The sequence below is a fragment of the Petromyzon marinus genome, unplaced genomic scaffold (genome assembly GCF_048934315.1).
Source record: "Petromyzon marinus isolate PM22_M1 ecotype Great Lakes invasive population unplaced genomic scaffold, UKy_Petmar_22M1.pri1.0 PM_G_Scaffold_27, whole genome shotgun sequence".
Lineage (NCBI taxonomy): Eukaryota > Metazoa > Chordata > Hyperoartia > Petromyzontiformes > Petromyzontidae > Petromyzon > Petromyzon marinus.
The window spans coordinates 1,960,823-1,984,617 of NW_027422839.1; the positions used below are offsets into that span (position 1 = coordinate 1,960,823).

Here is a 23,795-nt window from a genome sequence, read left to right on the forward strand (position 1 = left end):
TATTAGAAAACAAAGCACCTTGACAAAGGAATTAACATATAATTTAGCATCTGCGGATGTGTATACTTTAACTTAGCTATTTCAATGAGCCATTTCAATGCTAAATTGTATGCTAATTCCTTTGTCAAGGCGCTTTGTTTCTCTCACACAGCTTAAAGGTCGTGATCTAAGCGTGGCTTTTTCACTCCAGCGCTGTCCTCCAGACAGTCTCGTCCCTTCACCTGATGAAGGCCGCTTGTGTTGTGGCCGAAACGTCGTGATTTTTTATTATTTTATTTTCACCTACGTGGTGACTTTACCCAATAGAACCAAAGAGTAAATTAAAACTAAATTCTATCACGACGTTTCAGGACGCAACCACAACAAGGGTCCTTCACGTTGTCTCCCCCCCCCCCCAACCTGAAGGTCGCTTTGGGTTGCGCGCGAAACGTCGTGATGAAATTTTAGTTTTCATTTATTTTATTTATTTTTGTTACCTACGTGACTTCACCGGAAAAAAAAAACAAACTAAAGAGTGCAAATCCCTGCCGACACGAAATCTTTCAAATCTACAATCATATCGATTACTTGTCTATTGCTTATCGATCAATATGATGCCCCTGAACTTGCGCGTGCTCCCCGATCCCCCCTCGTCTCTAAATCCGAGCGTCCTATGTGACTTCACCGGAAGAAAAAAATAAAGAGTGCGAATCCCTGCCGACACGAAATCTTTCAAATCTACAATCATATCGATTACTTGTCTATTGCTTATCGATCAATACGATGCCCCTGAACTTGCGCGTGCTCCCCGATCCCCCCTCGTCTCTAAATCCGAGCGTCCTATGTGACTTCACCGGAAGAAAAAAATAAAGAGTGTGAATCCCTGCCGACACAAAGTCTTTCAAATCTATAATCATATCAATTACTTTTCTATTTTTATATTCTTAGCTCTTTCGGTAAAGTCACGTTGAGGGGAAAAAATAAAATAAGAAAATATATATAAAACAATTCTTATTGTTTTATAAATATATTATTATATAAAAAATGTTTTATTGTTTTATATAATAAAACAATTTTTATTGCTTTATATATATTTTATTCTTTTATTGCTTCCCTTCAACGTGACTTTACTGAAAGAGCTTACACACCGCATTGAGGCTGAGTCGACCTAGGGGAGGCCCGGGACCGGTTCAGATAATCGTCACTGGTGTTGGCCATGAGCGGGAATCGAACCCGTGTCGCCGGGTTCATAGCGCAGCGCGCTAACCGCCACACTATCGCTCCCCACAACACACAAAAAAAACACACAGACACACACACACACAGACACACACAGACAGACACACACACACACAGACACACACAGACAACGCTAACCACTACACTACAACGCGTTACGCCTCCACGTGCGAGGGTCACGTGACAGATTTGACGTCACAGCTCACTTGCCGTGCAAAAAATCTATACATTATTGAGCTTCCCCCCCCAAAAACACAAAAGTGTATTTGTATAATGTTTGCACGGTGTACAGTCTGGAAAGTACCCACATGGCAAATTTCCAGTTTGTTGCATGTCGGGAAGTAGGCTAAACATTTTGAACAGACAACACACACAATCACAACTTTACATATTTTTATATATATGGAGATAAACAGTAAGAGCCAATTTGTTAATCCATTGCCGGACGAGGGTCTCCCCACGCCGCCCCGGGTCGTGATTTGACCATACTTCACCACGCTCGTCCGTGTGGCGGCTTGGTGGAGGAGGGTAGCGCAGACGTGGGAGCGTAGTGACATTGTACTCTACAATGGATGTTGCCCCCACCGCTCCTATGCCACTCACCAACGTTGCACAGTCCCGCAGCCGCCTGAAACAACAACAACAACAACAAAGTCCCATCACAAGGGAGAAACACACAAATAGAGATTCACTTCGAGTACACTCACCACCACGTAGCTGTCAACCTCTATCAGTGCCCCTACCTTATTACAGATCAATTCAGACCGTATCGGCCACCAAGTGTCTTTATAAATATCAACGTTCGTCCTACGAAGTCCCATCACAATGTAGAAACACAAACAGACAATATTATGTTACCAAAGCATGTTTTTTTGCCCGTATTGAAATGGCTGTACCCCGTATGGGCGTGAAAACTCAATGTCTCTGTACAAGAATACGGGGTAAACCGTACGCGTTATGATGACAGCTGTGATGCATCAAGAGATAACTTGACCCGTGGTTGTGTTACCTCGTTTAACCAATGGCTTCAAACTCGCGTGGAACAGCCCGAAACCCACAGCATGAGGACAAACACAAAGACGGGTATATCACGAGAGAAAAACCCCCTACATATTTACCAATAACACTGCCCTTAAAAGTAAATACTGTAGTGCATAATCGGGCAATGGCCCTTTTTCATAACGCCTCTGTTACCGACGATTGTATTTAAGCCTTTCTTCTTACGACTGCTGCCTGTGTATCTTACTGTGAAAACAGTTCCACAAAGCATGTATAAATGTTTATTTTCTTTGGGACAGACTAGGCCCGAGACGCCAGGGAGGGCCTGAATGGCCTGGATTGCCTACCGAGAAGGAGACGCCTTCCCCGGCGAGGAGCAACCACAGCCTGTGGTGTCACCGCCGCAACGGGGGTCACACAACACCGGATTTTTTTTTCGTCAAAATTTTAAAACCAATACACCCACTTACCGGTTCGCGTGAGTTCAATCCTGCTCAGAGTTTTAAGGGGCGAGAGGAATTGTTCGTGCAAGTTTAGAGTTTAGGGTGGGGGGTGGGGAGTTGTTATGTTCCGAACAGTTTAGAAGCGTCCTGGGAGCTGCGCTTGAGGCGTCAGCCATTGGCACTTGGGAGCTACCACTCCCAGCGAAGGGTTGATGCTCAAACTATCAATCTTATACTTTCACTTCCATCACGTAATTTGAATCGTATTTACTCAAACAATATATGCTGAATGATCTACTGTGATAGTCACGGTCGCTCCGTCATTGTTTTGCTGTTGTAGATGTATATATTTATATATTTTAAAAAATATTACCGCGTCTGCGACCCCCCCCCTATTTAAAGCGGTAAGTTGGTTCGTTCCAAATGATGACGTTCACACAACGCGATCAAAGTTGGGAACGCTCTTGCAGAATTGTACAACATTTAACTCCGAAAGTTATCGCGATATGGCGATACTACGATATTACCTAATCATATCCACCATAAGCGTATCGTACAATTTGTTTCCACACGGCACGTGCACACTCAAAGCACTTGCAATTCAAATTTCTATTTAAAGCTTTCGTGACTGCAGGGATTCATCTTCTTGGTTATTTCGGTAAAGTCACCACGTAGAATGGAAACAATAAAATAATAAATAAAAATATTTTGATCCCCTGCTGATTTTGTACGTTTGCCCACTGACAAAGAAATGATCAGTCTATAATTCTAATGGTAGATTTATTTGAACAGTGAGAGACAGAATAACAACAAAAATCCAGAGAAACGCATGTCAAAAATGTTATAAATTTATTTGCATTTAATGAGTGAAATGAGTATTTGGCCCATCAGAAAGATTTCTGGCTCCCAGGTGTCTATGTGTACACTGTATGTGTGTACACTGTTTGTATACACTGTGTGTGTACACTGTGTGTGTACACTGTATACAGTGCGTGTACACTGTGTGTGTATACACTGTGTGTGTGTGTCACTGTGTGTACACTGTGTGCCACTGTGTGTGTGTACACTGTGTGTGTGTACACTGTGTGTATGTACACTGTGTATACCCTGTGTGTACACTGTGTGTGTGTACACTATGTGTACACTGTGTGTGTACACTGTGTGTGTATACACTGTGTGTGTACCCTATGTGTGTACGCTGTGTGTGTGTACACTGTGTATACACTGTGTGTGTGTACACTGCGTATGTGTACACTGTGTGTATAAATTGTGTGTGTACACTATGTGTGTGTACACTGTGTGTGTGTACACTGTGTGTGTACATTGTGTATATTGTGTATACACTGTGTGTACACTGTGTGTACACTATGTGTATACACTGTGTGTGTACACTGCGTGTGTACGCTGTGTGTGTGTACACTATGTGTATACACTGTGTGTGTACACTGCGTATGTGTACACTGTGTGTATAAATTGTGTGTGTACACTGTGTGTGTACACTGTGTACAGACACTGTGTGTGTACACTGTGTGTGTGTACACTATGTGTATACACTGTGTGTGTGTACACTGCGTATGTGTACAGTGTGTGTACACTGTGTGTACACTGTGTGTGTACACTGCATATGTGTACACTGTGTGTGTACAGTGTGTGTACACTGTGTGTGTGTACATTGTGTGTGTACATTGTGTGTGTACACTGTGTGTGTGTATACTGTGTGTGTACACTGTATACACTGTGTGTGTACACTGTGTATACCCTGTGTGTCACTGTGTGTACACTGTGTGTGTGTATATATACACTGTGTGTACCCTGTGTGTGTACACTGGGTGTATACACTGTATGTACACCGTGTGTACACTGTGTGTGTACACTGTGTATACCCTGTGTGTGTGTACACTGTGTTTACACTGTGTATACACTGTGTATGTGTACACTGTGTGTGTACACTGTGTGTGTGTACACTGTGTGTGTACACTGTGTATACACTGTGTACGCACACTGTGTATATACACTGTGTGTGTGTACACTGTGTGTACACTGTTTGTATACACTGTGTGTGTGTACACTGTCTGTATACACTGTGTGTGTGTACACTGTGTGTATACAGTGTGTGTCACTGTGTGTCGCTGTGTGTGTCACTGTGCTTGGCACAAGCGTCGTGGTGACGTCACCGCCACTTAGTAGCAAATGGCGGTTGTTGTTGTGTCACTGTGTCACTGTGTGTCACTGTGTGTGTGCACTGTCACTGTGTGTGCGTCACTGTGTCACTGTGTGTACACTGTGTGTGCACACACACAGTGTACACACAGTGTACACTGTGTGTGTCACTGTGTCACTGTGTGCGTGTACACTGTGTGTGTACACTGTGTGTGTGTACACTGTTTGTGTTCGCATTGAACCGAACCCCCGGCAAGGCCGTCTACTTAATGACGAGAGAAAATTCACACGAAATGTCCTTTTCAATGAAGTCTTCCAGATGTAAATTGATACAAGCTTTTAATGAAGAAATAAAAATCATCTAATTCAAAACACAACACAATTCAAAGATGTTTCATTTTAAAACTTCAAAACGGAGCACCGGGTGTTTGCGTGAATGCGTCCTTCGTGTGCAAATGTTGTGACTTTCCTGGCCTGAAGGCCGTTAATGTGTTGGACCCTTATTGGTGCACAGCGTCTCAACAACAGCAGTGGGGTTTTCTTCAACCGACAGGTACGAACATCCAGACGTTAATCAGCAAGGTGCATTTCTAGTCCTAGTTAGACAAAATCTACGTCAACACGTAAGACAAAACTACAATTCGTGTTGTAGAGAATGTACCTCCTCCGCTACATGTAACTTTTAAGTGGTATGCCTTGTAACTGATGAATGATCCGAGCGTGCTACCTATTTCAAAGACGATGAGTTGCTCCAGAGGCAGACGCTTCGTGGAACACAAAAACACCATTTGACCTGTATCACAAGAACAACGGGTCCCACCTGAGTTCTCTGTACAAGTTACTTCCAAAACACACACACACACTTTGTCCTAACATCACTTATTCAATGTTTGACCCTTACAGATCAAATGTTACAAGTATGCACAAAATCAAACAAGAATTCATTCTAAATTATTGACAGGCATATTAACAAAATTGGATTACTTCAGTGAAATATACTGCATCACGTTACATCGTATTAACAAGAAGCTTTTAAAAAAAAGTTGCAGTCTGCTTCACAGTGTATGTAAAACATACTATTGTGTCATTCAAAACGAGTAGGCCATTGCATGCTGGCGTCTGAGTGAAAATGTAGCAAATTCTAAGCATTACCTACAAACTACACAACTGAGATGACGCATCAATCATCGCCCCCTACTGACAGGCTCTTGTCCACATGCAGGCCGGTGCAGGGCCACCACCTTGTGCCACACAGGGGCAGCTGCTACTTGGGGATGTTCTTCGAGTGTTTGAGATGAGATACAAAACTCCGAGTTGCTGAGGCGATTAAGCAAGCACCATGTAAAAGCAATTATTATAACATAGTGAATGCTTGGGAGCTTATTGGCTCTTGCTCCTGGTTAGAGATCTACCCAACACACGGGCCCACAAAGTGTTCAACTTCACATTCCTGTCATTAAAGGCCTGTGACAAAGGTGCATCTATTGGAGCAACATCATATCAAGCTTACACATCTGCCGAGTCTCCACTTGACTTTGTATTGTCTAGGAGCAAGTCCACCCACACCTCCACTTCCACAAACTGCTGGGAGTTGCCTCGCTCTGCCTCAGTCAGAATTCTCCTCCTGCTTTACAATGTGAAGGTCCCATTTTGGAGTTGAACCTTCATCTTCACATTTTACCATCACTTCTTCGCTCATCACTTCTTCACATTTCACCATCACCTCTTCACATTTCACCATCACCTCTTTATATTTCACCTCGATACCTTTAAAAGTGTCCAAGCTGGGATTTTCTTCCGGTTCATGTTTCATGAGGGATGGGCTTATTGTGGCACTTTGACTTTCACAATCTGATTTCAGACTACACTCCTTGTGGATCTTCTGATGCTGTGTTCTCTGGTGTACTTGAAGAGTTGATGAACGTGCAAATGCCTTCCCGCACACACTGCACTTGAAGGGTTTCTCTCCTGTGTGTGTTCTCTGGTGTACTTCAAGATTTGATGAACGTGCAAACGCCTTCCCGCACAGAGTGCACCTGAAAGGTTTCTCTCCCGTGTGTGTTCTCTGGTGTGTTTTAAGAGTAGATGACCATGAAAACGCCTTCCCACAAACACTGCACTTGAAGGGTTTCTCTCCCGTGTGTGTTCTCTGGTGTATTACGAGATTATATGACTGTGTAAACGCCATCCCGCACATTGTGCACCTGAAGGGTTTCTCTCCCGTGTGTGTTCTCTGGTGTTTTACAAGCGCAGATGAATGTGCAAATGCCTTCACGCACACACTGCACTTGAAGGGTTTCTTTCCCGTGTGTGTTCTCTGGTGTGTTACAAGATGACATGAATTTGAAAACGCCTTGCCGCACAGAGTACACTTGAAGGGTTTCTCTCCTGTGTGTGTTCTCTGGTGTTTTTTAAGAGCAGATGACCATGAAAATGCCTTCCCACACACACTGCACTTGAAGGGTTTCTCTCCCGTGTGTTCTCTGGTGTATTACGAGATTATATGACTGTGTAAACGCCATCCCGCACATTGTGCACCTGAAGGGTTTCTCTCCCGTGTGTGTTCTCTGGTGTTTTACAAGCGCAGATGAATGTGCAAATGCCTTCACGCACACACTGCACTTGAAGGGTTTCTTTCCCGTGTGTGTTCTCTGGTGTGTTACAAGATGACATGAATTTGAAAACGCCTTGCCGCACAGAGTACACTTGAAGGGTTTCTCTCCTGTGTGTGTTCTCTGGTGTTTTTTAAGAGCAGATGACCATGAAAATGCCTTCCCACACACACTGCACTTGAAGGGTTTCTCTCCCGTGTGTGTTCTCTGGTGTGTTACAAGATTACATGACTGTGTAAACGCCATCCCGCACATCGTGCACCTGAAGGGTTTCTCTCCCGTGTGTGTTCTCTGGTGGTTCTGAAAAACTGATGGCCATGCAAATGCCTTGTTACACACAGTACATTTGAAGGGTTTCTCTCCTGTGTGACTTCTCTCGTGCCGTGTCAGATTTCCAGTCCGGTCCGTGCTGTATGCACGCTGGTCGCATTGTTGACTTGTCGTACCGAGCTGCGCTGAGTGGCTTTGCTCCATCAGACCAATTCTGCAGAGGAAGCGTCAGCTGCAGACATAAAAAAAAAGAATATCCACACCATCTACACGTCAGTATCGATGCACAGAGGAAAGCATATATACACAGTAACACGTGACTTACACGTCTATACTTAGTCATATATTCATGATATAGTGGAAAAGTGTCCCAACTTCATCACACGGGCTGTAATGGCACACAATGAGAGGGCAAATGGTTATAAACATGTCTGGAAGCCCTCGTATCTTCAAAATGAATGTTCACCCAAAACTCCGAGCACACAATTTCAGCTGTCTGGCTTCAAAAGGAATATTTATGAGAGCTAAATTCAGCTGACATAGCAAAGGGTGTTTAAAATAATACTATTTGTGTTATGCAGAAATGCATAAATTAACGTTCAATCGCAACTTAGAGGTGTGAATCCAGGCTCAGATGTCCTTAAATGCTGGGATGAACAGTTCCGACTTCAGCTGAATGTGTGTGCTGTGTTAACTTCCTGTTTCCTTTCTTACAAAGAGTTCCAGAGGAAAACAAAAATAAACTATTGTTACGCTATAACCTCCGTGTTCAACAGAGTTAATAGACGTTACTGCAAACACAAACTGTACACTGTCACTGGGTAATCAGGCGGTGGCGTGTCTAGAATCATGCCTGGCCACCTTCATCTGCTTGGCATGAATGCTTCCTAACTCCACCAAGTAATTAATTGAGGATAAGCGAACACAGCCGAGGCTAACTGGAGTTTGCGTGTCTCTCTCCGTGGTGAGATGTTAACTACCTCACCTGGTATACAGGAAGTCGTGGGTTCGATCCCGACCCTGACGCCTGCTGTATATTTGGAGTTTGCGCGTCACTCCGTTTAGCGTCTTTGACCGATAGACATTGACACACGTATTCTTGTTTCTTTCGGTAAAGTTACGTAGATAGAAAATAACAATAACAGATAATACAATTACATTAAATAAAGACTACTTGTTTTGCGATCAAAACGACGTGAGTTGCTTTTCTTTATTTGGAATTATTCATTTATTTTATTGTTATATTTCATTTTCTATCTACGTGACTTTACCGAAAGAACCAACAATATTAATTCCTGCAGTCACCAAAGTTTTAAGTCAAAACATTCACACACGTTGACAAAGCCTCACCTTGTGTTGTTGTGGGCAGGTCGCTTCTGATAACAAGAGCGGTATAGCAGCTCAAGCGGGCTTGGCCTGGTGAAAAAAATAAAAACTGCATGAATATTTACAATAAAACAAAGTTACAAAGTGGCGAGCCGGGTGAAGACAAATTAAACTTAAGAGAGATAATTAAAGTAAACGCAATCAGGCGAGGGCAGGAGGCAAGGCCCCGCGTGGCTAGGCCCCGCGTTGTAAAGTTCCAACCTGGACATCGATTCCCATGCTCGCTGCTACTCAACTGACATCCCTACGAGAGAGAGCGAGGCTCTACCTTGGTAAACAACAACAACCACCACCACCACAACAACCACAATCGCAATGAGAATTTCTCACCTCGGATTTCAGTGCAGGAAGCAATAGCTTCCTGTTACCTCGTGACGTCACGCGGCAGCAGGTGACATGACGTCACTTCCGGGGAACGGGACACGCTCCTCCCACAATGAGCTTCTCCGTAAATAAATAAATTAGAGTTTGAATAAATTATGTTAATGTTCATTTCGATATTAGTTCATTTTAGTTCATTTGTTCATTTATTTGGTATAGCCCTGTGAGCCATTCGGCTCTTGAATCGGGTGCAACCGCAACAAACAAAAAACATGAACAAGAAAACATCTTAAAATGATTATGTGACTGTGCAAACAGAAAATACAGGAAAAAAATATCAAAATATTCCTGAAATAGCACCGTACACCAACTCTGTGTGCAAAAATCCCAGTGGGATGCAAGTCAAATAACAACAACAACCACAATAGAATCAGAATCAGAAAGGGTTTTATGCGCCATGAAAGTTCACACCGACACGGAATTTACTTTGGCAGGATGGTGCATACATTCAACATATAGGAATCTAAAATCTTAAATAAGTTTTAAACAAGTCTTACTATAATAATAAGGGTTAAAAGTCTAACACCAAGGGGCTGAAGTATATAAAATTTAATAAATATCGAATATAAAATAGCTTTAAGATATAATTTAAAAATAAAAAATACAAATAGGTTAACATAGTTAATATCGGCAAGGTGTCATTATGTAGATAACTAAGATTAAGGCCATCAGTCTAACTCCGTACTACAATAAACATTAACATGGCCTAAACCAAAAAAACTTTTCGAAATCACCAAAATAAAAGCCATAAATGCAATGTAACAGTGATCATAGGGAGTGTGACCGAATTTTTTTTACAATAAACTACATAAATAAATTATAACACCAAAATCTAGAGCCATATTTTAGGCCACTGAATAGCAGTGGCCGCTAGGGGTGTACAACTCCTCTAGAGCAGTTTTGAGTGAAGATCTCATAGGTACTGATTCAAGTTGCAGTTTATTGGCAATAGCATTCCAGACCCTGGGGTCATGAATAGCAAAGGCCCTTCCTCCAGTTTTTGTACGGCAATAGGGAATGTGAAGCTGGTAAATGAGCGAAGACCTGAGGTCAAATTTGTTATTTGAAACAGAGAGGAGATCCAGTAGGTAGTCTGCGGAATTTTTTGTAAGTATATCGTGAATAAATAAGATCTGGTGCACAAGCCGTCAAACATTAAGAGATGTTAAGTTTGACCCAATGTAGAGATCACAGTGGTGAGTCTATGGGGCAGTGTTGAGTCTATGGGCAGTGTTGAGTCTATGGGCAGTGTTGAGTCTATGGGCAGTGTTGAGTCTACGGGCAGTGTTGAGTCTATGGTGCAGTGTTGAGTATATGGGCAATGTTGAGTCTACGGGCAGTGTTGAGTCTGTGGGCAGTGTTGAGTCTACAGGCAGTGTTGAGTCTATGGGCAGTGCTGAGTCTATTATGGTGCAGTGTTGAGTCTATGGTGCAGTGTTGAGTCTATGGGCAGTGTTGAGTCTATGGGCAGTGTTGAGTCTATTGGCAGTGCTGAGTCTATGGGCAGTGTTGAGTCTATGGGCAGTGCTGAGTCTGTGGGCAGTGTTTATCAATTCTACAGAATCTGAGCCTCGCTCGCACTGCGTGTTCGCCTATCCGCACTACGGTTTATAAAAACGCCCTGCTAAGGCCTCACGTGATAACAGCCCAGCCGAGTCGCCTGCCCGTGATTCGAGGCACGGAACGTCGAATCTCCTCCTACACCACGACCACACGAGGACATTGTTTTGTTTGTAACCTCACCACGAAGGAGAATATAGCTCAAGACCCCCTCCCCAGACACCTACGCAGCGTTGCGCTGGTGAGTGCCGTGTTGAGGCCTATTCCGGGAGTGTCACCGGTCTCGGATAGATTGCCCAGCCGGCCGAGGCGGCACTTTGGCCGGCTACAGATGCCGCTGTCATGCGATGGTCTCCATAGAGACCTGGAAGATGGTCTCTAGGTTATGTTGTGGGTTAGCAAGCTTCCAAAGGATGCCTGAAGGCTGCCGCTAGGCTTTTGTAACGAATCTTTGCTGCGTGTTTTAAACTTGAATTATTTGCAATGCACGCGTGTCAATGTGCTCTAGAGGAGTTGTACAACCCTAGCTGCCACTGCTATTCAGTGGCCTAAATTATGGCTCTAGATTTTGGTGTTATAATTTATGTAGTTTATTGTTAAAAATTCGGTCACAGTCCCTATGATCACTGTTACATTGGATTTATGGCTTTTATTTTGGTGATTTCGAAAAAAAATTGTTTTGGCCATGTTTTTGTTTATTGTAGTACGGAGTTAGACTGATGGCTTTAATCTTAGTTGTCTTGTGGTCGTTGTTGTTATTTGACTTGCATCCCACTGGGATTTTTGCACACAGCGTTGGTGTACGGTGCTATTTCAGGAATATTTTGATATTTTTTTCCTGTATTTTCTGTTTGCGCAGTCAACACAAAGTCACTTTAAGATGTTTTCTTGTTCATGTTTTTTGTTTGTTGCGGTTGCACCCGATTCAAGAGCCGAATGGCTCACAGGGCTATACCAAATAAATGAACTATGAACTATGCGTCGCTCAAAGACTTCACTCGAGCGCGTCGTGTTCAAGCTCGCTTTGTCTACCTTAGGAGCTTACAAAGTGCCGCCCAATAATTTACCGTGCGTCTGCCTCTTAGACCGAGTGAATCGCTTGAACAAGTGCACATTCAGAAGCGTAAACTCTGCGAGTATCTCGTTTTGAATTTTGATGTGAAGCTTTCGTGACTGCAGTAATTCATATTCTTCGCTCTTTCGGTAAAGTCACCACGTTGAAGGGGAACAATAAAATAATAAAATGTATATAAAACAATAAAAATTATTACGACGTTTCGACCTGATGACGACCGTTTGTGTTATGGTCGAAACGTCGTGAGAATTTTTATTGTTTTATATATATTTTATTATTTTATTGTTTCCCTTCAACGTGACTTTACCGAAAGAACTAAGAATATCTCGTTTTATTCATAGTCCGTGTTTCCAAGGATAAAACCAATTGCACATTCTCATTACCAACACATCGACCTGGCTGGTGGTCACAGTTGCCAGGAGCCCCTTTCCCTGTCGGCTTGACATTGTTTTCAACTCAATTGTTTTTTTACACAGCTCTTGGACAGATGTGCGGCAGTGTTGGTTTATACCCTGGAAGGTGCTCTCACTCCAGGGGCTGTTTCATTGATGGGGAAAAAAAAACTGAGCTGGGGCTGTAATCAATGTTACTCATTGGTTTTTTAATATAATTTTATTGTATTTCTACAATAAAATGTCTACATACGTGACTTTACCGAAAAAACCAATGAGTAATTTTATGTAGTCACGAAAGCTTTTATACTTTATTATGTAATCAATGTTGTTTTATTGATCTAGTTTAAAAAATCAGCACGAACATCGGTGCCAAACTAACACGATGTCAGGCGCTAGATTTGAAGCTTTCGTGATGTGCAAGGATTCATACTCTTTGGATTTTTTTCGGTAAAGTCGCGGAGGTAAAAAAAATAAAGTTAAACCCAAGTTAAACTTTAGCAGCCTTATAGTTTACAGCAGTATGCTCTGCAAGGCAACCAGTTTGTCAGCTTAACTACTGCCTCTTGCCTCTGGTTCATGTGTGTAACGCTCTTCAACCTGCACACGGCCATCTCTCCGTCCCCCCCCAACCCCCTGCAGCATAACAGAAGGCGGCTTAACTTAGCCCCCCCCCACGGCCCTTCTTGTCTCTCCCCCCCCCCTTAACCTGTATACAATCTCGGGTGTCACTACCACCACCATTACACCACCACTACTACCACCACCACTAGCACCATCACCACCACCACTTCCACCATTACCACCACTACTACCATACACTACCATCACTACCACCACCATTACCACCACTACTACCAGCAACGCTACCACCACCATTACACCACCACTACTACCACCACCACTAGCACCATCACCACCACCACTTCTACCGCCACTTCCACCATTACCAGCACCACCACCACTACTACCATACACTACCATCACTACCACCACCAATACCACCACCACCACTACTACCATACACTACCATCACTACCACCACCAATACCACCACCACCACTACTACCGTACACTACCATCACTACCACCACCATTACCAACATCACTACAATCACTGACCACCACCGCTACTACTAATAACACCACCGCTACCGGGATGTTTGCGCGCTGAATGCTGGAATCTGATCCCGCGTCTCCTCCCTCTCCTCCGGCCCTCCCCCCTCACCAGCGGCCTCCCAGACGGCCTCCCCCAGCCCGGGCCCCGGCCCCGACCCCGGCCATGGCCACGGCCGCCCCCTCCGCGAGGGCTCGCTCCTCCCGGCCCATCCGGGTGCCCAAGCGCTCCACGGACGACGCCGGAGGAGGAGGAGCCGAGTCCCACGCGGCGCCCTCCAAGGTCGCTCGCCCGCTCGGCGACGACGCCGGGGGGCCGGGGCCCGCGCCGGGGCCTCCCCGCCACGACCGTCGTCTTCGTCGCCCCGTGACGTTCCGGGCTCTCGAGGGGGGGCGCCGCCGCCGGGAGACTCCGGCGGCGGCGGCGCCCCCCCAGGAGAGCTCCCGCGGCGGCGTCAGCAGCGGCGCCCGGCCGACGCCGGGAATCAGCCCGAGGGTCGCCCCGGAGCGCGGAGACGGCGGCGGAGAGTCGGGGCCGGCGCTCGGTGCCGACGAGGCGGCGGGCAAGGAGGAGGCGGAGGAGGAGGAGGCGGAGAGACGCAGGGAGGCCGCGGTTGGACCGCGTGCGGCGCGGAAGAGACACTTCGACTTTTGGTGGCAGGGCATGGGCAGGAGGGGGAGCAGCAGGAGGGGCGGAGGAGGCGGAGCGAGAGGAGGAGGAGGAGGGGAAGAGGAGGCCGAGGCGGCGATGAAGGCGGAGGAGGAAGAGGAGGAGGTTTTGGCCGGGCGGTCGCCGCTAAGCAAGCGGCGGGAGGCGGCGGCGGATTGCCCGGTGGGACCGAATCCCGATCCCTGCCCGGGCTCCTCTACCTGCCGCGCTCCTCCGCCTCCTCCTCCGCCGCCGCTGCCGGCGGCGGCGGTCGCGGGCAAGCGGCGCTCGGCCCCACGTGGGGCGACGTTCCACTTCTGCTCGCTGATGCCGCGGCCGCTGGCTGAGCCGCCGCCGCCCACCGAGAGGCGCCGGGGTCGCGCCCTGGAGAAGCAGCGGCAGCGACGGAGACAAATTCAGCAACAATACCGGCAGCAGAGAGCGTCGTCATCGTCCTCCAGCTGTTGGTCGTTCTCGGACGCATCGTCGTTGTCGTCGTCGTCTTCATCGCCGGAGGACGAGGTGGTGGTGGAGGGTGACGAGGTGAAGGAGCGGAGGGGCGAGGAGGAGGAGGTGGTGGAGTCTACGGGGGGCGTCCGCAGGCTGCTGCTGAAGTTTCGCGCCAGCCGCCTGCAGCCGAGCGTCGACAGAGCACGAGACGATGGGGAGGTGGCGGACAACGAGGAGGAGGAGAACGAGGAGGAGAGGAAGACGAGGAGGAGGAGGAAGAAGAAGAAGAAGAGGACGAGGAGGAGGAGGAGGGGACTATGGAGATCACGCAGTGCAGTCGATGATGGCGACTATAAGTCGGGCGACGAGGTGGAGGAGAAGGAGGAGGAGAAGGAGGAGAGGGTGGCGAGTCTCAAGAGGGTGGAGGAGTGCCGGATTCTCAAGCAGATAGATGACATCATGGCTGAGATACCCCAGCTGGAGGGGAGATGCAGGGTGAGGAGGAGGAGATGAGGTGTAGGGTGGTGAGGAGGGGCTGGGTGGTGAGGTATAGGGTGGTGAGGAGGGGCTGGGTGGTGAGATGTAGGGTGGTGAGGAGGGGCTGAGTGGTGAGGTGTAGGGTTGTGAGGAGGGGCTGGGTGGTGAGGTGTAGGGTGGTGAGGAGGGGCTGGGTGGTGAGGTGTAGGGTGGAGAGGAGGAGGGTGAGGAGACTACCGGGCAGCGGGTGAGGGTGTTGGGAGTGGCTCACTCAGTCACTCACTCACTCAGTCACTCACTCAGACACTCACTCAGTCACTCACTCAGTCACTCACTCAGACACTCACTCAGACACTCAGTCACTCACTCAGTCACTCACTCAGACACTCACTCGCTCACTCAGTCACTCACTTAGACACTCACTCAGTCACTCACTCGCTCACTCGAACACTCAGTCACTCACTCAGTCACTCACTCACTCATACACTTACTCAGTCACTCACTCAGTCACTCACTCAGACACTTACTTAGACACTCACTCAGACAGTCACTCACTCAGTCACTCACTCAGACACTCAGTCACTCACTCAGTCACTCACTCAGTCACTCACTCAGTCACTCACTCAGACACTCAGTCACTCACTTAGTCACTCACTCAGACACTCACTCAGACACTCAGTTACTCACTCAGTCACTCACTCAGACACTTACTCAGACAGTCACTCGCTCAGTCACTCAGACACTCACTCAGACACTCAGTCACTCAGACACGTACTCTGACACTCAGTCACTCACTCAGACATTCAGTCACTCACTCAGACACTCAGTCACTCACTCAGTCACTCACTCAGTCACTCACTCAGACACTCACTCAGACACTCAATCAGTCACTCACTCACTCAGACACTTACTTAGACACTCACTCAGTCACTCACTCAGTCACTCACTCAGACACTCAGTCACTCACTCAGTCACTCACTCAGACACTTACTCAGACACTCAGACAGTCACTCACTCAGACACTCACTCAGACACTCAGTCACTCAGACACGTACTCAGACACTCAGTCACTCACTCAGTCACTCAGTCACTCACTCAGACACTCAGTCACTCAGACACGTACTCAGACACTCAGTCACTCACTCAGACAGTCACTCAGTCACTCACTCAGACAATCAGTCACTCAGACACACACTGACACACTGACACACACACACTGACACACACACTAACACACACACACTCAGACACACACTGACACACACACACTGACACAGCAAAAAACAAAGATCCCCCGTATAGCCTTAACAGACTGTAGGGGCAAGTGCTGTTAGCGAGCACCTACACACACTGACACACACACTGACACACACACCATGATACACACACTGACTGGAGGAGGTGGAGCGTGGTCAACACATCTACGCCTGAAACATTTTAGAAAGAAGCGGAGAATACGGAACAACCCACCTGTTGTCCATTTCGATTTCCGTGTTGCCTCTAATCTTCAGTCTTGCTGTGTATCCACCGTCTGCTGGAGCTCACCTTCTATAGCGAGGATATCCATCATCTCCAGTTTGTGTGTCTTTAATAAATTGTCTCGGATATTTCTTGCTGCTCTCTATGTCCTTCATACATGCTGCTGCATTGACATTAAGGTTTCCGCATGGTCCATGAATCATATTTGCGGTCACTACTGCAAACAGATTTTGGGTCTTCCTCTGGATTTGGAAACTCGGCAGATATAACATCGATTTGGATTGGATGATTTTATTCTTTCAGCCAGATTAAAATATGAGCGTGGGGAAGTCATCTACATCATTAGACCACCTTTGGCGGTACCAAAATATAATAATAGGGGTTTTTCCCCTTTTTTCTGGCAACAAAACTGAAACCTTTTTACAAGGATTCATGTTACTGCATTAACCACAATACCTGCAGTCAAAATGCAAACAAAACACACGCACTATGATAATATGTGGCATTGTCCTTGAAACCGATTGGTCCACACCAAGGGACGGCTTTCTTGAGAGCCTCGACCCAATTGGTGCTCGAGCAGAGGACGCCAAAAGGTTTCAGTTTTGTTGCCAGAAAAAATGGGGAAACCCCTATGATGTGTAAGTCCTCGTTTCTGCCACTCAGTTGAGTACATCCAGCATCTTGTTTCTCCAAAAAACACGACTCTCAGTGAATGCTCTCGATGAGTTTGACTTGCTTTCATCTGAACACCCTGGCTGTGAAGTCGTATCGACGGCTGGGTGTCTGGCCGAATGAAAGTTATTACTTTTTTTGTTTTATCTGAGGCCAAGTTGGATTACATGTAAAGGTAATAAATAAGTCGGGGACATCCCTACGCTCGAACGTATGACATGGCACCTTGAGCATATTCGTGCATGCGTCTAGGGCTTCCTGTGAACGTAGCAGACGCCTGGATGCTACAAGGGGGGGGGGGGGATGATGTAGTGCCATTGTTGGGCTGTATGCGTATTACCACGGGAGCTGACCTGTAATAGCGGACATGCGTCAACGGGGTGGTATACAGACCAGGTGGGACTAACAGGGCCCCCAGACCCCAAGACCGTGGGGGGGGGGGGGGGGGGGGGGCGTGGCTGGGGGATGTTCCTGGGCCCCCTAGAGAGTTCCAGAAGGCTTGGCCAGGGGCGGAGAGACCCTGGAACAGGGATAAAAGCCGGACCCCTGAACGGGTTTGGTGGTCCTCGTCCACCTGAAGCTCTGAAGAAGACTCTGAGCGCTACCCTGAAGACCCTGAAGACCCTGAAGCGAAGAGCCCAGTGACCCTGGCTAGGGTCGAGTTCAGACATAACCAGTGTAGGGTTAGCGCTCGAACCAGAGTAAGGGCACCGTAGTGTGGAGGGATGGCCTCCTGAGGTTATCGGCTGTGAGGAGTCGTCACCCCTCTGTGCTGTGGTTCCCTTGTTGAATAAACGTGTTGCCTCTAGCGAACCGTCTCGCCTCGTCTTGGACCCACTGCACGTGTCACCTATGGTAATGAAACCTCTTGTCGCAAAAAATTAGCGGCGTGCGAAAGTGAAAGGTGTTAACGAAGTAATAATAAATTTAGATTTAAAGCTTTCGTGACTGCGAGGAATTAATGTTCTTGGTTCTTTCGGTAAAGTCACCACCACGTAGAAGGGAAACAATAAAATAATAAAAATATAAAACAATAAAATTATCACGACGTTTCGACTGCAACACGAGTAATCGTCATCAGGTGTGAAAACCACAGCAAGAAATTTTGAAAAAATTGGTGGGTTTTTTTAACGTTAGCACCACGGAGAGCGATTTGACAGTTTGTTCAGATGGACGAGTCCATCTAAGTTCGGAATAGAGGAGGGGGGAGACGAAAATAATGGATGCTGTCTGAAAGCCACCATAAGCGTGAACAATCAATTAAGACCCGAAATGGTTTATCAAATCTTTCCAATGATTGCTAAGCCAGAATCATCTTCCCAGTTGAAATTGTCTGTATATGTGGATAGCCTCATGAACGAATCTCTCATGGTAGCCAGATGGCTTACAAACAACCTCTGTCTTGGAGAAGTCAATGTCATGTGAGCCTACTGAATTATAACAATGATCTGCCACGGCCGAGGTGTTGGTCCTACCGTGTTTCAGGTCTGCTTTGTGTTCACGAATGCGCTCCGAGACATGGCGTTTGGTTTCTCCAATGTAACTACTACCACAGAGGCAACTTAGTTTGTAGACACCAGGGTACTGTATGTCCGGAATCACATCTTTTACAGACGGAACCAGATCACGGAGTTTATGTAATGTGTTGAATCGGACCTAGATCTTGTGTTTATTCAAGATTTTGGAGATCTTTTTTGTGATCCCCGCAATGTAGGGCAAAGTGATGGTTTTGAAAGGCTCCTCAAGAGGGTCCTTCATGGTTGGAGTGATAGCTTTGCGGATTGTAGTCGGAGTGACCATTAGCCTTAAGAGCTTGGTGTACGTGCTTGAGTTCACTGGCTATGTGTTCCTGGTCGGATATGTATTGGGCTCTATGGTTTAGAGTCTTGATGAGGGAATTCTTCTGGGATGGATGGTGGTGGGAATCCGGTTTCAGCTAAGCATCCATATGGGTAGCTTTCCCGTAGACAGAGTGGCTCATTGAACCATCATTTTTTTTTACCAATTCCACTTTACAATAAAATTGTAGACACGGCACAATATATATTTCTGAATCTTTATTTTTACCAACATTTAAAAAAATATTCTCCGTTAAGGCAAAATTCTGAAATATTGGATTTTTTACAAAGCCTTGTGAATTCACCTTGTATCTGAACAAGTTCAATTTGTGCAAATATTTTTTTCCAAACGTAAAAATAAAAAAGACATTGCTTACAAATATCAGCTCTATGTTTTCAAGTCAATACAGTTTGGGTAGTGAATAAATTAGTCTAAATAAGCTACACATGACGAATTGTAGGCAATTATAGTTATAATCAAATACATTTTTAAACAATCACGTGGTCCCTGTAGTCGCCGTTAGAGACACAATCTGCTTGAAAACAGTTTATCAACATATATGAATACATTGATTCGAATAAGCAGAGTTAATTTCCTATTTATGGCATGCCGGTTATGTGTCAGTTTTCGATATCAACATCACCTTATAAAATAATAACATTTAAAATACGCACAGACAAGTATTCATTCGGAATTATTGACAGGCATATTAACAAAATTGAATTACTGCAGTGAAATATACTGCATCAGGTTACATCGTATTAACAAGAAGCTATTTTTAAAATACGCACCGCCTGCTTAACAGTGTATGTACAACGTACTATTGTAGTGTCATTCAAAACGAGTAGGCCATTGCATGCTGGCGTCTGGGTCAAAATGTAGCAAATTCTAAACATTAGCTACAAATAATAGATCACGGAGTTTAGATCGCAACACAAACAATCGTCATCAGGTGGGACAAGCACAGCAGCAAGAAGACAAAACTGCTGGAGTAGGCGCCTACTTCAGCGTCTTCTTCTTGCTGTGGTTGTCCCACCTGATGACGATTGCTTGTGTTGTGATCTAAACGCCGTGGTCTGTTATGTTTCTACCCACGTGATGACTTTACCAAAATAACTAGACAGTGTGGATTCCTGCAGTCACAAAAGCTTCGAATCAAGATTGCCTACAAACTACACAACCGAGATGACGCATCAATCATCGCCCCCTACTGACAGGCTCTTGTCCACATGCAAGCTGGTGCAGGGCCACCACCTTGTGCCACACAGGGGCAGCTGCTACTTGGGGATGCTCTTCGAGCGTCTCAGACGAGATACGACACAAAACTCCGAATTGCCGAGGCGATTAAGCGAGCAAAGCGTAAAAGCAATTATCATGAGAACATCGTGAATGCTTGGGAGCTTATTGGCTCTCGCTCCTGGTGAGAGATTGACCCAACCCACAGGTCCACAAAGACTGGCCGCTCTTACTCTGCAGGTTGAACCTAAGAACTGAGTGTTCAACTTCACATTCTAGTCATTAAAGGCCTGTGACAAAGGTCCATCTATTGTAGCGACATCGTCTCTGGCTTACACATCTACCGGGTCTCCACTTGACTTTGTATTGTCTCGGAAGTCCACCCACACCTCCACTTCCACAAACTGCTGGGAGTTGCCTTGCTCTGCCTCACAGTCAGAATTCTCCTCCTAATTCACGTTGCCTCCATCGATGTGAAGGTCCGATTTTGGAGTTGAATCTTCATCTTCACATTTCACCTTCACTTCTTCCCTCTTCACCATCACCTCTTCCCTTTTCACCATCACGTCTTCGCTCTTCACCATCACCTCTTCATATTTCACCTCCATACCTTTAAAAGTGTCCAAGCTGGGATTTTCTTCCGGTTCTTGTTTCTGAGGGATGGGCTCATTGCGGCACTTTGACTTTCACAAGCTGATTTCAAACTCCACTCCTTGTGGATCTTCTGATGCTTCTGTGTTCTCTGGTGTACTTGAAGATTTCATGAATGTGCAAATGCCTTCACGCAGAGTGGACCTCAAGGGTTTCTCTCCTGTGTGTATTCTCTGGTGTGTTACAAGAGGAGATGACTGTGCAAACGCCTTCCCACACACACTGCACTTGAAGGGTTTCTCTCCCGTGTGTGTTCTCTGGTGTACTTTAAGATGTGGTGACTGTGAAAACGCCTTCCCACACAGAGTGCACTTGAAGGGTTTCTCTCCCGTGTGTGTTCTCTGGTGTACTTTAAGATGTGGTGACTGTGCAAACGCTTTCCCGCACAGAGTGCACTTGAAGGGTTTCTCTCCCGTGTGTGTTCTCTGGTGTATTACAAGATTACATGAATCTGAAAATGTCTTCCCACACACACTGCACTTGAAGGGTTTCTCTCCCGTGTGTGTTCTCTGGTGTTTTTTAAGAGATGACCGTGAAAATGCCTTCCCACACACACTGCACTGGAAGGGTTTCTCTCCCGTGTGTGTTCTCTGGTGTAATACGAGATTATATGACTGTGTAAACGCCATCCCACACACACTGCACCTGAAGGGTTTCTCTCCCGTGTGTGTTCTCTGGTGTTTTACAAGAGCAGATGAATCTGAAAATGTCTTCCCACACACAATGCACTTGAAGGGTTTCTCTCCCGTGTGTGTTCTCTGGTGTACTTTAAGATGTGGTGACTGTGCAAATGCCTTCCCGCACAGAGTGCACCTGAAGGGTTTCTCTCCCGTGTGTGTTCTCTGGTGGGTCTGAAGAACTGATGGCCATGCAAATGCCTTGTTACACACAGTACATTTGAAGGGTTTCTCTCCTGTGTGAGTTCTCTGGTGCCGTGTCAAATTTCCAGTCCGGTCCGTGCTGTATGCACGCTGGTCGCATTGTTGACTTGTCGTACCGAGCTGCGCTGAGTGCCTTTGCTCCATCAGACCAATTCTGCAGAGGAAGCGTCAGCTGCAGATAGAAAAAAATAATATCCACACCATCTACACGTCAGGTACAGAGGAATGCACACGTGACTTACACGTCTATACTTATTAATATATTCATGATGTAGTGAAAAAGTTTCCCAAATTCATCAGATTTGATGAACGTGCAAACGCCTTCCCGCACAGAGTGCACCTGAAGGGTTTCTCTCCACGGGCTGTTATGGCACACAGTGAGAGGGAAAATGTCATGAATATGCCTGGAAGCCCTCGTATCTTCAAAATGAATGTTAACCCAAAACTCCGAGCACACAATTTCGGCTGTCTGACTACAAAGGAATATTTATGAAAGCTAAATTCGGCTGACATAGCAAAGGGTGTTGAAAACAATACTATTTCTGTTGTGCAGAAATGCATAAATTAACGTTCAATCGCAACTCAGGTGTGAATCCAGGCTCATATGTCCTTGAATGCTGGGGATGAACAGTTCCGACTTCAGCTGCATGTGTGTGCTGTGTTCACATCCTGTTTCCATTCTTAGTAAGAGTTCCAGAGGAAAACAAAAATCAACTATTGTTTTGATATAACCTCCGTGTTCAACAGAGTAAATAGACTTTACTTCAAACACAAACTTGACACTGTCACACACTGCCATGAGTAAACAGGTGGCGGTGTGACCAGAACCATGCCTGGCCACCTTCATCTGCTCAGCATTAATTCTTCCTCACTCCACCAAGTAATGAATCGAGGATCAATCAACATAGCCGAGGCTATCCGTGTCTCTGTCTCTCTCTCCCCGTGATGAAGGTGTTCCCCTCCACACATTCAGAGTCAACAGCGGCACGCGCTTAGCGTCTTTGACCGATAGATACATTGACACACGTATTGTTGGTTCTTTCAGTACTGTCACGTAGATAGAAAATAAAAATAACAGATTAAATTCAATAAGATAAAGACCACTTGTGTTGCGATCGAAACGTCGTGGGTTTTTTGCTTTATTTTCAATTTTTTTATTTTTCATTTAATTTATAATCTGTTATTTTTATTTTATTTTCTATCTATGTGACTTCACCGAAAGAACCAAGAATATTAATTCCTGCAGTCACCAAAGTTTTAAGTCAAAACATTCACACACGTTGACAAAGCCTCACCTTGTGTTGTTGTGGGCAGGTCGCTTCTGATAACAAGAGCGGTATAGCAGCTCAAGCGGGCTTGGCCTGGTGAAAAAAATAAAAACTGCGTGAATATTGACAATAAAACAAAGTTACAAAGTGGCGAGCCGGGTGAAGACAAATTAAACTTAAGCGAGATAATTAAAGTGAATGCAATCAGGCGAGGGCAGGAGGCAAGGCCCCGCGTGGCTAGGCCCCGTGTTGTAAAGTTCCAACCTGGACATCGATTCCCATGCTCGCTGCTACTCAACTGACATCCCTACGAGAGAGAGCGAGGCTCTACCTTGGTAAACAACAACAACCACCACCACAACAACCACAATCGCAATGAGAATTTCTCACCTCGGATTTCAGTGCAGGAAGCGATAGCGATAGCTTCCTGTTACCTCGTGACGTCACGCAGCAGCAGGTGACGTAACGTCACTTCCGGGGTACGAGACACGCTCCTCCCACAATGAGCTGCTCTGTAAATAAATAAATTATAGAATGGATCAATTATGTTAATGTTACCCGTCCCATATGTCGTGAGGTGC

At 46.0% G+C, this 23,795-nt stretch overlaps 2 protein-coding genes across 2 annotated transcripts; one reads left to right on the forward strand and one right to left on the reverse strand.

Moving 5' to 3' along the window:
- The first annotated feature begins 11,097 nt into the window (after positions 1-11,097).
- LOC142913981 (uncharacterized) lies at positions 11,098-15,224 on the forward strand. Its single transcript, XM_076061104.1, has 2 exons — positions 11,098-11,270; positions 13,728-15,224. The coding sequence occupies exon 2, from the start codon at positions 13,779-13,781 to the stop codon at positions 15,222-15,224; it is 1,446 nt and encodes a 481-aa protein (XP_075917219.1). The 5' UTR covers positions 11,098-11,270; positions 13,728-13,778.
- A 5,190-nt stretch (positions 15,225-20,414) lies between these two features.
- Positions 20,415-22,109, reverse strand: LOC142913940 (uncharacterized). Its single transcript, XM_076061059.1, has one exon. It carries the CDS (start codon positions 22,088-22,090, stop codon positions 21,101-21,103), a length of 990 nt encoding a protein of 329 aa, XP_075917174.1. The 5' UTR covers positions 22,091-22,109; the 3' UTR covers positions 20,415-21,100.
- Positions 22,110-23,795: the final 1,686 nt, after the last annotated feature.

Coding starts and splice junctions, on each gene's coding strand:
- LOC142913981 (XM_076061104.1), top strand. CDS start 13,779: ATGGCCACGGCCGCCCCCTCCGCGAGGGCTCGCTCCTCCCGGCCCATC.
- LOC142913940 (XM_076061059.1), bottom strand. CDS start 22,090: ATGGAGCAAAGGCACTCAGCGCAGCTCGGTACGACAAGTCAACAATGC.